Genomic DNA, 15953 nt, shown 5'->3' with positions numbered 1-15953 from the left:
ATTAATCCAGTCTTAAACTTTACCGAGTAGGTCCTGGATTCAGCCTCCTACAAGAGAATTTCTGGTGTTTGGGGGCTCATGTAGCAACCAGTTTGTCACCTAGGACCATAAAAATTCCAATACTCTAAAAAAGGTCTTCACACGACAGTTGATCCAATGTGACAGTTGATCAACGAATGTAAAGATGTATTGACCCTTAAAGGACTCTACAGTCACTGAATAAATGATATAAAGTTATTTTGATTATGAACAAATTTATTTCAACTTTCCTTTCTTCACCGAATATTTGTTAATACACTGAATTCAAAACACCAGTTTTTTTTTCAGTTGAAGAACTTCAATCCTAAGATGACAGATTAGAAAACATTTTAAATCACAAACCTTTTTATTAAGCATGGGGGGAAATGAGTTAGGGTGAACTCAATAGAAGGTAAACATAGAGTTTTCAAATTGCAATTATATACAGCTCAGTCACAAAGCCCTGTACGCTGTTTTTTCCAATCAGCTTCACTGAGGTGTGAGTTAAAGTGTGCAGCTTGATAAGTTTTGACAAACATGACTGCCACTACCACCAAGATATAGAATACTTGTCTCATCCCCCAAATTTCCTTCAATCCCTTTATGATCAATGCCCACCAACCTTAACAACTACAGATCTGCTTTATGTCACTAGGGTTTTGCCTTTTCTAGTTGTTTATATAAGTGGAATCCCACGGCAGGTAGTCTTTTTGGTCCCGCTTCTTCCACTTAGTCTGTTGCTTTTGCGATTCATCCTATGTGGTTGTGTCTAGCAGCAGTTTGCTCCTTTTTATTGCTAAGTAATATTCCATTGTGTGCATATATCATAATTGGTTTATCCATTCAGCAGCTGATGGACATTTGGGCTGTTCCTAGTTTGGGCCTATTTGTGAACAAAACTTCTATGAACACCCATGTACAGGTCTTTGTGCTGGACATAGCTTTCATTCATCCTGGGTAAATACCTTCGATGTGGGATTGGTGAATCATATAGGAAGTATATTTTTAACTTTAGAAGAAACTGCCAGACTGTTTCTCTGAAAAGGGCTGTGTCATTTTGCATTTCCACCAGCAGATTTTGAAAGTTCTAGTTGCTTTACATTTTCACCAAAACTTGGTACTGTTAGTCCTTTTCGTATTTGTCACTCTAGTGTAGGTGTAGCAGTCATCTTGGTATCTTAATTTGCATTTCCCTAATGACTAATGATGTTGAATATCTTTTTTGTTCCTATTGGTCATTCACATATCTCCTTTAATTCACAATTGTTTACAACCGTTTTAGAGTAAAGGTGGCCCCACTTTAAAGATCAATGAACTAAGGCCACAGAAAGAAAATGTAAATGCTCACATTTATGCCACAGAGCTCCTGAGACAATGTCCTTAAGGAAGAAATGAGAGGTTTTATTAAACAGAGTTAGGAAAACTGATATGTGTGAATTTCCACGAGTACATTTGCTAGTCTACTAAATAGATAGAGATTTTTAAACACAATAGTATAATTTTCAAGTGAGAAAAAAATTGAATCCTAAATTAAATGAGGGGAAAGAAAATACCTTAAAATGTTAATTCACAATTTTTAAAAATCTCAGCTTTAGGTAAGATTTTGACATACAGTGAATATAGTATGGTAGTTTAGAGTGTTGGCGGTAAAGCCAGACAGTCTGGATTCAAATCCTGGCTCTGGCACATACGTGCTGATAAGCCAGGTTGTTGAGCACTCTGAGTCTGATGTCTTTAATGTATGAAATGTATAAAATGAAAATAACAATATTATTATTATAAACAATAATAATAAACAAAGGTTTGTTGGGATAACACATGTATTTAGAATGGTGTCTGGCATGTATTAAGTGTAATGTAATAAATATTAGTCATTGTTATTATGATGATGATATTATTATTATATAGACACTTGAAAGCATGAGATTGAAATACGTAGCCACTGAGCTAAACAAACAAACATGTAATTTTCTCTATAAATAGACCCTTTACAAGATTGATTCTTGAGCTCAATCCAGGTCACCACTGGTTGGAATGAGGCCTATTTACCACCTCAGAACACATTTAAGGATGACTCATTTCTGAAAAATCATCCCAGGTAATATGTTAGATGAATTGTCCTCCTTTCTAAAAGGAAGACTTCACCTCTTCCAGTACTAAGAAAAGAGGGCTGAGAGAATGGTTTCCTGAAAACAAACCCATAATTTGATGTTCTTCAACCCAAATAATTAGCCAGTGGCTCCTAAGGAGTTTCTTTGTAAGACATTCTGGATATGAGGCCAATCACTTGCTAGAACAGCAGCTTCTAACCTTAGCAATATTAAGGTAAAAATAAATAAATTAAAAATTATTATAATCAATTAATTATAAAAATTATAACCAATGAATTATAATTTTATTTTTATTGAAATATAGTAGATTTACAACATATTTGTTTCAGATGTACAGCAAAATGATTGAGTTATATGTATAAATGTATATATTCTTTTTTTACATTCTCTTCCATTATAGGTTATTACAAGATATTGAGTATAGCTCCCTGTGCTATACAGTAGGCCCTTGTTGATTATTTTATATATAGTAGTGTGTATATTTTAATCCCAAACTCCTAGCTTATCCCTCCCCCCATTGCCCCTTTGGTAACCATGAGTTTGTTTTCTATGTCTGTGGGTCTATTTCTATTTTGTAAATAAGTTCATTTGTATCCTTTTTTTTAGATTCCTCATATAAGCAACATCACATATTTGTCTTTCTCTGTCTGGCTTGCTTCACTTAGTATGATAATCTCTAGGTCCATCCATGTTGCTGCAAATGGCATTACTTCATTCTTTTTTTATGGCTGAGTGATATTCTAATGTGTATATATATCACATCTTGTTTGTCCATTTATCTGTTGATAGACACTTAGCACCAATAATTTGATACTGTATTTAAATTAATATTTCAGTAAGCATTTCATTTTCTACCTACTTGTGAAAAATAGTACACATATATGTAGGGCAGTTATTCATTAAACCAACTAAAAACGCTTGCTGAGGACGCTTGCAATCACTCCAAGTACCCCACAGGGTCTAGGGCTCACAGATGGGGAACCTCTATACCAGAACATACATGCAGATTTTTTCAGCCTTGGCTCTCCTGAGAGAATTCCCCCATGTTGTGTTCAGTGACATCTTCTTGTACTAAGATCATAACAGTTTCACTGAGAGTTTTGTGTTTATCGTGTAGAATGTGTGTACAAGCCACATACCATTGTAAAGGCCTCTAAGCCCTGGAGAGACCGTCCAGTTTCTTCAAATACTTAAATGTTCTCTGTGTTCTTGACTGTGGTTTGTGGTATCTTCCTTCTGATTCTAGCAGGATCCTTTCTGTAACTGGTCCTAACTGCTTTCTGTAAGGATGCAGATTGCAGAGACAGTTCCAACTTACTCAGTGAAGGCCCTCCAACTTCTGGACTTCTTTTCTTCTGCATGACAAAGATGAGACTTCTTCTCTGTAGAGATCACAGGTGCATCTGTACAGGTGTGAGTCCCTTGTGAACCCCTGGGAGAAGCTATGACTTGTGGGGTCAGGTCCCACCCATTCATCTCCTCTTCACACAATGGTGGAAAGCCAATAGCGTTAACACAGGCAGGGAGGTGAGTCCGCAACGAATTGCTCTTATGCAGCAAAGACCAACTGGTGGTTCGCTTTTCTAGTAAATTCCCAAAATCTGGAGTCATTTGGGTCCAAAGGGGGAACTTGTGAGAGTAGGGGCAGGGCAGGGGGAACAAGGCAAAAATAGAAGCAACAAAAATATGCCTTCAGTGTTTGCCTGCTCATTAGACCAGCACTGAGCCAGTACTCCCATGGCCTGAATAACTGATACTTTTTATAAGTAACTGAAGAGCTATAAAAAGCTTAGCATTTAAGAAAACAACAAACAGCTGTGTCGAATGAACAAGAAAAATCTAAAGAAAGAGCCTGTCTGAGTGGCAAGAGGTCACACTGCTTCATGAGGAAGTGCTAGAACATCACCAACATTTGCTACATCAGTGTGTTTTCCTGGCTGGTTACACTACTCTTCCTTTCACCTCAGTGCCACTTCCCCATTGAAATAGAAAAACAAATGCATGTCACCAGAACGCTCCGCAATATTTCCTGGAAACAGCATTTCTTTTCTGTGCACTTAACCGTGTGTTGGGCAGTGGTGCACATGAGGGGCTCCCGATCAGCAGAGTGAACAAACACCTTAGGCAGTCAGGCTGAGCCTCACTGCCCTGGGACCCCTGGGCTTAGTTCACATGTGTCTTGAGGTCCCACACAGCTGCCCTTCACTTTAACGGAAAATGCCATCTGCAGGAACCACAGCTAGCAAAAGGCAGCAATAACCCTCCCTACTTCCTCTGGTAATTATCCATAAACTCAATAATGAGGCAATGACCAGTGGGAGGCAGTATGGTAAAGTGATCAGATATATGGGCTTGGGGCTCTGAATTCCAACTCCTGCACTTACTCCTGGGGGACCTTGAGAAGTTAACTAACCTCTCTGCACCCTAGTTCCCTTAATAGTAACGAGTAAGCCAAACAAAGTCATCTTCCCCTAGCCTTCCGCTGAGCCTTTGGTGCGCTTGTTAGACAATGGTCTATGATGACTCTACGAGGGGGTACAGCCATCTTCCCTAATTTCCAATCTTTAGGTATCTTTTCTTAACGGCACATAATAAATGTTAGTTGGGACAAACAGTAAGTGAATAGGAAAATGCAGACCTAGATCCAACCATTTCAATACTTACATTAAATGTAGGTGGATTCAACACTTTGATTTAAAAAGCGGAGATGGTCAGAACAGATAAAAAGTAAAACCCGACTATGTATTGCCTATAAAAGATATACTATAAACATAAGGATTCAGATCAGTTGAAATGAATTGGATGGAAAATGTGTGTCATAAGAAGGCTGGAGCAGCTACAATAGTATTAGATAAAGCAGACTTCATTACAAAGAGTTTGCCATAGGAAAAGAGGGACTTCTCATAATTCAACAGAAAGACATAATAATTATAAATGGATATGCACCTAATAACAGAGTTTAAAATACATGAAATAAAACAGCCACGTAAAGGGAGAAAAGACAATTCTACAATCATAGCTGGAGATTTTAACACACACCCCCATAGCAATTGATAGAGTCGCTAGACCAAAAAGTCCCTAAAAACGTAGAGGATTTGAACCATACTATTAATAAATATCAACCATAATTTTCTTTTCCTTTGATACACATTTTCAGACACTTGCAAAGCTGCCAGTTCTGGCTCCCCACCAGCAAGGAAGCCACTCAGCCCATTGTCCCTTCAAAAGGCACAGAAGTGTGGACGGTATCATACTTGGAGGAACCTTTCAAAACTTAGTCTACGGAGAAGTGTCTGGATGCTGCAAGGTGGCTACATCTTGTTGTTTTTTTTTTTCTCCTCTTCAGCCTGTTTTATATGAACCAACTCTAGAATCACCAGTCTGTTCCCACAGCCATCCTGCCATCTGCTAGGCTTGACAGCCATTGCCGGAGCTTTCAGAATCCTTCCCTACGATATCTGGAGTGTCGCCACAACAGATGTTTAGCCATCACATTTCATACATACTGCCTAGGGCAAGACCTCCCTCCGTATGAGGAGAGTGTTGGAGGTCATGTGGAATATTAAAATCCTTTGAAACCGTCCATAGCAAAAGGATTTACACTTCGGCTCTGCCCCTTAGGGCAGAACTCTAAACAAACATAGCCCTCATTTATCTTTATTAGCAATTACTCAGATAAAATTGAAGATTGCATTTGAAAGAAAAAATAAATAGCAAAAAAAAATTGAACTTTTGAAAAATGTAAAAGATCAGGTTGTACCTTGAAAATATTTGCTGCTGCCTCTTTTCTGCCTAAGGCTGTGAGTTACGTTGCAGCCTTGCATTCCACGGAGTGTCTGCAGAGTGAGATATGTGTGATCCAAGGGCCTTATTATCCCAGGTGAACTGGGCAAAGACTTCCCCAAATAAGCAACTTATTTTTCTTTCACTTGAGGACATGGACCTCAGGTAGATAAAATTTCAGTTAAAAGGTCTGCCTGCAGAGAATTAGACACTTCCAAGGTTTGTGGATTTCACATGTGCTGGCATCTCTAACCACCATAAATCTCCTTTCCAGCATTCCATTCATCCCAACAGCCCTTGCTATGCCAAGCCCACGATGGAGGTTAGACAAAGTCTAGGGATTATGGATGTGGGACAAGAGGGGGCCTTTGCAAAGGTTTTCTTTAAGACCCATGATTTAAATAGTCCATTCAGGGGACTTCCCTGGTGATCCAGTGGTAAAGAATCTGCCTGCCAATGCAGGGGACGCGGGTTCGATCCCTGGGCAGGCAACTAAGATCCCACATGCCTCGGGGCAACTAAGCCCGCATGCCACAACTACTGTACCTGCGCGCCTCAACTAGAGAGAAGCCCGCACACCGCAATGAAGACTCGCTGCAGCCAAAAAAATTTTAAAATTTAAAAAGAAAATATATTAATTAATTAAATAATTTTTAAAAAATAGTCCATTCAGTCATAGGCTAGGGCAACAGAAGATCATGGCATTGATAGAGGCAGAGAAACCATTTCTTAATAGTGAAGGCTTCTTGTCTTCCTCTTGGGAGGATGCCCTCCCAATAAAGCAGTAGCTCCCAGAGAGAAGAATCTACTATTTTCAAGCCCTTTTACCTCTAATCCCATTGGCAACGTCGGTATTCTCTCCTTAAGGAACATTCCTAGCACTTCGTCTCCCAAATGGTAATACCAAAGCCCAGTCAGCTGCAGAAGACGTGGCCATCGATCACAAGATCTTTCCCCACCTTTAGGATCTTGTTCACCTGGACTCTTTCCCAGGATATGGCCTGTTAAAAAGGAACACAATTATAAGATCCTCCCCTTCTTCAACAGAGTATTATTCTTTGCTCAAAAAGAGAATCTGGTTCATTCCATGATTAATCTTTTCAATGCTCTGGAAGGGCCAATAGGTGACAGGCATGAGGGTAAAGCACTTCCACGAACACATTTTTTACTGGAACTTGTCCTTTTGCAAAGCTCTTCTGCCAGATTCCATTAGGAAATTGCAAGCAGATTCATTTATCCAAGTGCTTCTCTCTCTCCTCCTCATAAATATATAGACATCACATGGCAGAGAGGGAGAAGACGCTGACTCTCTTGCACGGCATACCCTGCACAGCAGACGTGTAGGCAAATGCCAATACTGAACACGGTAGTGCGTGCATATATGCATATGAATATATATCATGTTATTACTCCTTGGCAATGAGATTCCAAGTAGCTACAGAGGGGAGGGAAAAGTCATAATCAATACAGCTGCACTTCAGAATGTCAACTGAAGGCAGACAATGATAAGACGATGGGCAAGGCTGTCCCTAGCAACATGAAAATAAGAGCCAGGACCACCTAAGGATTGATTAGGGACTGGGCCAAATTCCAGCCCTAAACTCATCACAAATTATGCTAAGAGCTCCCCAGGGAAGGCTCCAATTGGCATTTTTGAGCCACACATCCCATTCTTTTGATAGAGACATCAGAACCGCCTGGGAGACTATCGGAGAATAAAAACGCAAAGCAAAAGATGAATTCGGAAAGGGCTGCTCACCCTTCCAAATTCTTTCAAGCTTCCCGAGAAATCCTTCAGCTCCTTTCAAACAAGCTGATGTTATTATTCCACTTTGTCATTCAGGTCCCTGATGAAGGGCACAGCCAGCGCGCAGAAAGGTAAAGAGAACAGTAGATGAAAATGTCAGCGGACAGGTAGGAAGGCTGCAGCACGGCAGAGCCTTCCAGCTGGAATGAGAGAAGAACCGGCCCCCAACCAAAACCTATTTTTCAGGGAATACACTTTAAGACTGTTTTCCTTCTTCTTCCAGGAACACTTAGGTCCTGTCTTTTTGTAGACAGAGACATACACTTAATCACAAGCATATTGTATGAAAGAAAAATGTATAGACCTTCTAGACCTCCAAATATATAGCAACGGTTCCAATTTTCATTACCAGAAATAACTAGAGGAAATGAGAAGCAGGTGTGGGAAGGCTTCCCTGAGCGATGCCAGGGCTTCGTTTTAATTCAGTCGTGTATGGCCTGCCACTACCTCCAGGCCCTACTGCTCACGTGCTCCGAGGTCAGGCTATTAAAATCAGCCAGATACACACAAATTCATTTCTTTTAGACCCCAGCTCTACACGCCTTGCCAGCAGAACACTGCACCAGCTTCTGACAGAAGCATCGCTGTATCTCTAAGGTAATAGAGGTTCTTCTCAGGTGACACAAAATGTTTGGGGCATAGCTTTGGGGAACTCAGAATTCATCAGAAGAGAAGCACTCACATACAAAGCATGGAACTTCTTTTGGGTGGCTGGTAGAAAACTAAAATAAGTTCTATATTTCTTCTATTGGTAAAGTGAATCTTAATGGGGTATGGAGTATGTGGCCTGTTGGCATTGGGAACTGTTCAGATCACAGACATTTTTGATAAGGGCCTTTGTTTGAGGACTACTGCCTGGAGGAGAGGAAGGATGAGGTAGATCTGAGGATCTACCTTTTTTTTCCTTTTCATAAATAACCCACATTTGCTTCTTTTCCATCTGCAGGTAGCCCTTTTAATGCTTCGAAAATTCAGAGCTGCCCACAAATTAAAAAGAGGACATTAGCATCTGCTTTGAATATATCTACCAGAGACCAAAGCCCACAGAGGAAGAATAACAGTTAATTTACTGGACAGGAGTCCATTGCAAGTGCCTGTGGTAGGACAGTGCTTTGTTAGTGTACAATGCAGCTCTGGGATGATCACACATGGCAGTTTCAGTAGAGAAAGTAGGGTCAGGAACGCACTCAAGCCCTGGTTCTGCCACCTCCTGGTTGCTGACCTTTGACAAGTGACTTAACCTCTGTAGAACTTAATTTCCTTATCTATAAAATGGGGGGTTGAACTAGATGATTCCCAAGGTCATCTTCTGTTATAAAATGTAATGATTCTAAGTCTCCAGCCCTCTTGGAAAAAGCACACCTGGCTATGTTTGTATGAATTGACTACACTAAGCACTGTCATGAGCTAGAAAGGTTTCAAAGTGACAAACTATTATAACTGACACTAAGAGGGTAGCCATGATCCTAATGAATGAATTTGTTCATAATTCATCTCCGTGGAAAGAATGGAGACACAATAGGGGTCTTTAGCTATGGTAGACTGTTTGGGACCAGGCCTCAGCAAAAGAAGCTCCCACAAAGAAAGGTCAGGGCCTCAACTTCAGTGCTTAAACTCACCTCCCCTGGAATTTCACCCACTGGATGTCCCAAGAATGCCAACTCTCCCTTCCTAAGCCTCTAATCCAACAAGGAGACAGGCTGTGACTTCCCATGTGGATGTATAGAGCTCCTGGACAGATAGAAATAAGTTCTTGCTGAAGGGATGGGTAATTACACTGGCTGGTCAGGCACTTTCAAAGCCAAAATGCTCATCTTTTGTGCCTGAGTCCGAGATAAAGGGCCTCACTCCAGAAGTCTGATACCTTCCTAAGACCTAAAATTCATCCAGAACCGCATTTATTCTTGGGTCTGCATTTCTGCTCATCTTGCTCTTTAACTATGGTAACCCCAGTGTTTCTCTCCCCCTTGACTGCCTACGTTCACCCTGATTTACATGATGGACTTCTAAGTGTTGGAAACAGCACTGACACAAATATGCACACTGTACTCACAGCGGGTGGGTGTACATGGACGCACTCACACAGGTGCACACTTCCTTTTCAAAGATTTTTGTCAAAAAAAAAAAATTAAGCTCCTTGGGCAACCTCAAAGTTAAAGTCTTAAAGTGTGGTATTTGCATTCACAAATACGAGTGTATTTATAAGGCATTGTACCAAGAAGATCCAAAAAATGTTTGCTTAGTTGAATGACTCTTTTTTTTAGGTTAGAGTGTCTCCCTCATTTTATAATAATTACTCCTTATATATGTGAAATATATTCAAACTGTTTTAGAACTCTGAACTTTTCTTCTGGACTTAATAAAGAAAATAACATTGACTACCGTGAAGTTTTAAACGAACCTGTTACTTTTGGAATAAGTTATCTCTGGCTGATAGATAAGCAGCTGTTATGGGTTGAATTCTGTCCTCCTCCTCCAGATTCATATGTTGAAGTCCTAACCTCCAGTCCTGAGAATGTGATCTTATCTGGAGATAGAGTCATTGCAGATGTAATTAGCTGAGATGAGGTCATAGTGGAGCAGGGTGGGCCCCTAATCCAATATGACTGGTGTCCTTATAAAAAGGGGAAATTTGGAGGACACATATAGGGAGAACATGATGTGGAAATGAAGGCAGAGATCAGGGTGTTGCTTCTTCAAGTCAAGGAGCAGCACAGTTTGCCAGCAAAACACCAGAAGCTAGAAGAGAGGCATGAACCAGATTCTCCCTCACAGCACTCGGAAGGAACCAACCCTGCCAACACCTTGATCTTGGACTTCTGGTCTCTAGGACGGTAAGACAATAAATTGTCTGCTGTTTAAGCCTCCATTTAGCCATAGGAAACTAAAACAATAACCAAATTTGAGGATTTTCTTCTCTAGGCTTATTTCCAAATTATCTAGACCGAATGCCTCTAACAATTTGTATAAGTCTGCTTTGTTCACTCTACTAACCACACACACACACACACACACACACACACACACACACACACACAGACGGCCATGTCCCTACACGGAGATAAGTGTCTGGACTCAGCCCTACTGAGAACGGTTGCTGGGAATGCCCCTGAGACCATGCCGTAATGGTAGACGTCAACAGGGGTTGTGTTTTCTTAGTCTTGAATCAGTAAAGGACGAAGAAAAAAAGCACACTTGCGTATTCACTGGTTTAGGCCCAGTCATGATTCCTTTAAAGACGCTGCCAATAGATTTTAGTCATTCTCTGGCAAAGGTTTCTCTTCAACCACAAACACTACACATAGTTGCGGAATGAGTCACCACCTTGAGTAATCTAATTCCTTGACCAGTACATGCCTGCTGCTCACAGCACACAGTGTCCTTCCTTGTGTATTTTGTTTTGCTCTGTTCTCGGGAGCTTCTTTAATACTTTCTTAAGGGTACAGTAAAGGATTCACTCTGAATCCTCAGCTTCCTCAGCAGCCTGTGACCTGCCCAGTCATCAAGAACCAAAATGGTAAGTTTTATTACGCGTTCTCATACCTTCAGTTAAGCTAGAGGGGGCATGATTACTGCAAAAAAGCAGTAAGTGTAGATTAAAAAAAAATTTTTCCCTCCAAACTGGAAGCCGTTTGCTAAAGAATCCAGGGGAAAAACAAAAGGGAACGAACTGAATGATGGTCCAGGGAAGATGGTGGAGCGGAATCCACACCATGTCACCAGCCAGGTTCCCACAGAGGCTCAACTTACATCACCAAATAACACCCAAGAGTTATTTATATCAATAAAGTTTAAAGCAAGTAAACCTCTGAGCTTATTTTTGCATGGTTTTCTTAAAAAGTGTTCCTTAAAGATATTTTCCAGTCCAACATATTATAACCACAACCAGGAAATATTTTTTTCTCCAAGGCTGATAGATTGAAACATTTTGAATATTTGTAACCTGTTCTTTTAAGAAGAAGTTTTTATGAGTATCTGATGAGCACTTTTTGAGTTTTTTTTCTCTTTCTCTTCCCATGAGTGGGTACCAATATTATGGAAATACAAATTGGAGAAATGAAACCATCAACAAAATGAAAAAGCAACCTACTGAATGGGAGAAAACATTTGCAAATTGCATATCTGGTAAGGGATTAATATTTAAGATACATAAGGAACTTACACAACTCAACAGCAAAAAATCAAATAATCCAATTTAAAAATGGACAGAAGATCTGAATAAACATTTTTCCAAAGAAGACATACAGATGGCCAACAGACACATGAAAAGATGCTCAATATCACAAATCATCAGGGAAATGCAAATTAAAACCATAATGAGATACTACCTCACACCTGTCAGTATGACTATTATCAAAAGGACAACAAGTAACAAGTGTTTGCGAGGATGTGGCGAGAAGGGAACCCTCTTGCACTGTTGGTGGGAATGTAAATTGGTGCAGCCACTACGGAGAACAGTATGGAGGTTCCTCAAAAAGTTAAAGATAGAACTGCCATACGACCCAGCAATCCCACTCCTGGGTATTTAACCAAAGAAAATGAAAACACTACCTTGAAAAGGTATCCGCACCCCCATGTTCACTGCAGCATTATTTACAATAGCCAAGACATGGAAATAATGTAAGGGTCCGTTGATGGATGAATGGATAAAGAAGATATATACACACACACTGGAATGTTATTCAGCCATAAAGAATAAAATCTTGTCAAAAAATAGATAAAATAAAACCTTGTCATTTGCAACAACATGAATGGACCTTGAAGGCATTATGCTAAGTGCGGTAAGTGGGAGAAAGACAAACAGCCCATGATCTCACTTATATGTAGAATCTAAACAAGCAAACAAAACCAAGCTCATAGGTACAGAGCACAGACTGGTGGCTGCCAGAGCTAGGGGGTGGGAGGTGGGCAAAAATGGGTGAAGGGGGTCAAAAGATACAAACTTCCAGTTATAAAATAAATAATTCATAGGGATGTAACGTACAGCATGATGACTATAGTTAAGAATACTGTCTTGCATATTTGAAAGTTGCTAAGAGAATAGATCTTAAAAATTCTCATCACAAGAAAAAAAAGTTCTGTAACTATGTATAGGGACAGAAGTTAACTAGACTCATGGCGGTGATCATTTCACAATATATACAAATATCAAGTCATTATGTTGTACACCTGAAACTCATATAACGTATGTCAATTAATTATACCTCAATTTTTTAAAAAAAAGAAAGAAATTGGAGAAAGAAAAGTACTTTATTTATTCATTTCTACACCTGAAACTAATATAACGTATGTCAATTAATTATTCCTCAATTTTTTAAAAAAAAGAAATTGGAGAAATAAAAGTACTTTAAATTCATTTCTACTATGCCGCTCTACTCCATAATCAAATGCAGAAGGGAGAAAGACACATCTTAAGTGTACGCTGTAAATGAGGAAGCTTTCAGAACAAGCTGAAGAGTGGCTGTTTAACAGTATTATTCATAACTTATGCTTGCATGGCAATACACAATTCTCACAAAACTCGCTTCACCCTCAAAACAGCCCTGAGAACTAGATATATTACCATCAAGGAAACAGAAGTTCCCAGGTTCTATGGAAGGTGGTGGAGCTAGGACTCTCAGTTTAGTGCTCTTTGTTCAGCATTCTCTAAGGCAACTTGCCCCAGACAGGAAGCGCAGCCATCTGCCCCAGAGAATTCTCTAGTTAACCTAGGGTGAGACTCCTCTCCACCTAAGGCCAGCGCAGTGAGCCACAAAACTTCTCTGAGCTTCTGTTTTCTCATCTGTAAAATAAGGACAATGCCACCCATCCCCACAAGATAAGGTGAGAGTAAAATCAAATGAGGCCAGCGAAAGAAGTTCAATAAACCATAAGTGTTACGCACATGTTATACAAATCCCTTCTCCCGTCCGGGAGCTATATCGCAGAGTGAATAAGGACGCTTATTTACTGTTTGACCTTAGGCAAGTTTCTTAATATTTCTAAGGCTCAGCTTCCTTATCGGTAAAACAAGAATACGACAAGGACCTTGCCCATGAGATTATGGTTGAAGCTAGAGGAGATAGTCCACGCCCAAGCACTCAGCACTGGTCACTGCATGGACAGAGCCAGTCCTCAATACGTGTTGGCTTTCAATAGTAAAGCTGTGTTTGATCCCAGCACTTCACCAGCTCAAGTATAAGCAAACAGCCCCAAATCGTGTCTATCCAGGCTCTTTGCTCTGATGGCAGTTTCAACTCTATTCTCTCAAAAGACAGTTTTGGATGAGTTCCACTTACTCTTTGTTTTGCAAAATCAACATCTCCGGTCCACAAAAAACTTTCAGCCACTGAACATGGTTTGCCCTCCTTTTATTCCTACAGCATAGGATTGGGTTGGACAATATTTACCCCATCCTGATAGGCAGGGAACAGAACCGACGCACTCCTCACCTTGGTGTTCCTTCCCAAAGAGGGGCAGTGCGACAGTGTTACTTCAAAAGTTATTTGCTGAAATTGAGTTATTTGTAGTGAGGTGGATAGACATAGAGCCTGTCAGACAGAGTGAAGTAAGTCAGAAAGAGAAAAAACAAATACCGTATGCTAACACATATATATGGAATCTAGAAAAAATAAAAAAAGGTTCTGAAGAACCTAGGGGCAGGACAGGAATAAAGATGCAGACGTAGAGAATGGACTTGAGGATATGGGGAGGGGGATGGGTAGGCTGGGACGAAGTGAGAGAGTGGCGTGGACATATATACACTACCAAATGTAAAATAGATAGCTAATGGGAAGCAGCTGCATAGCACAGGGAGGTCAGCTCGGTGCTTTGTGACCACCTAGAGGGGTGGGATAGGGAGGGTGAGAAGGAGACGCAAGAGGGAAGAGATATGGGGGTATATGTACATGTATAGCTGATTCACTTTGTCATAAAGCAGAAACTAACATAACATTGTAAAGCAATTATACTCCAATAAAGATGTTTAAAAAAAAGTTACTTGGCAGTTACGGAGCCAAGTTTTATGAAACACAGAGGAGAATAAATTATTTTATGTACTAACTAGGAAAAGTCAACCCTAGCTGTCAGTGAGTAAAGGAATGTAAAAAGCAGCAAAGCACCTGACATATAATTGGCACATAAGACAAGCTGCGCTAGAAGAGAAAAAGTAACAAGGTGTCTTCCGGATTGGATATGTCTGATCATGGCTTTGAAGAATGTTTTAATAGGAAAAGAAGAATAAACACCAGCACAAACTAATCTTAAAATCTCATTCGTCTCTGGCTAGGAACACTACTTCTTAATTTAATCAGGTAACTACATTTTTCTGTAACTTAGATCATCTGAATATATATATATATATATATGTATATATAAAGAGATATATATATATCTTTATGCATTGCCTGTGGGTCATATAAATTACACATATCAACACTCACATGAATGGAAGCCGTTTACCTGTGCTCAGATACAATGGCGGCGCATGGGCCGTTTCCTCAGACTTGCTTTCAGGGAACGTTGAAACCCTGAGATGTCCCAGTGATTTTCAGAGGAGAGAAACTGAAACTCAGGAACTAGATGCAGACGGAGACATCCTGAAATCCTTGCCATTTCCTCGTTCCTGAGCATTTCAGAAGTAAACGTGTTCATCCTCAAACATTTCATTTTCCTCTTAATTCTTCCCTCTGGGTGGTCTTACAGGGTCTGTGTTTCGTATCTTAGACTTCCTACCTTGTCTGCTTTGTTTTCTTCAGAACTTCAGCATTTGAGCACGTGACTCGCTATCTTATGGAAACTCGATTCAGTCTGTGAACATTTATTAAGTGCCTGCTACCTAAAAGGAATGTACAGGGCACTGATGTGGATACTGTAAACGCCCAGATATCTGCACACAATATCAAGGTACCAAGCTCTGAAGATGTGAATTTGAAGAAAGCCTAGCTCTTGCACTCTAATATGTAGACAAGCGAGAGACGGAGGGAGAGAAATAATTACAACCAACGTGAAAAGTGCAAAACAACCAGCCGTTCTGTGGGTTCCCCCCTTTTCTGACCTTCCTGCTGAAATTTGTGAATGGTCGTGGTGGCGATGTCCAGGCTCCTCCTGGAGAAATGGGATGCTCGAGCTCCAGCCCCAGAGCAGAACCCGGCAATGGATGGAAATCCAACCCATTCATGAGGCACCCCCATCTCCCCACATTCCCACAGAGCACATATTTTTTCTTTCTCATAAGAGCCGTAGATTTTTCCTAT

The 15953-nt window shown here is 40.3% G+C and overlaps 1 protein-coding gene across 4 annotated transcripts in view; it reads right to left on the bottom strand.

Moving 5' to 3' along the window:
• LOC307195409 (uncharacterized protein) overlaps nt 1–15953 on the bottom strand; it is a 99482-nt gene that overhangs the window by 25615 nt on the left and 57914 nt on the right. For 3 of the 4 annotated variants that reach the window (XM_079939487.1, XM_079939488.1, XM_079939489.1), the window contains 2 exons: nt 6741–6913; nt 5890–5965 (listed from right to left, as the gene is read on the bottom strand). In XM_079939487.1, coding sequence (XP_079795613.1) covers nt 5890–5965; nt 6741–6913 — 249 coding nt within the window. The remainder of the gene's footprint in view (nt 1–5889; nt 5966–6740; nt 6914–15953) is intronic. The other variant, XR_013830831.1, reaches the window with a different exon arrangement.

Source organism: Stenella coeruleoalba, assembly GCF_951394435.1.
Source record: "Stenella coeruleoalba genome assembly, chromosome: 12".
Lineage (NCBI taxonomy): Eukaryota > Metazoa > Chordata > Mammalia > Artiodactyla > Delphinidae > Stenella > Stenella coeruleoalba.
Note: the sequence above shows the minus strand (reverse complement) of the source record. Positions and strands in the feature narration are given on the sequence as shown.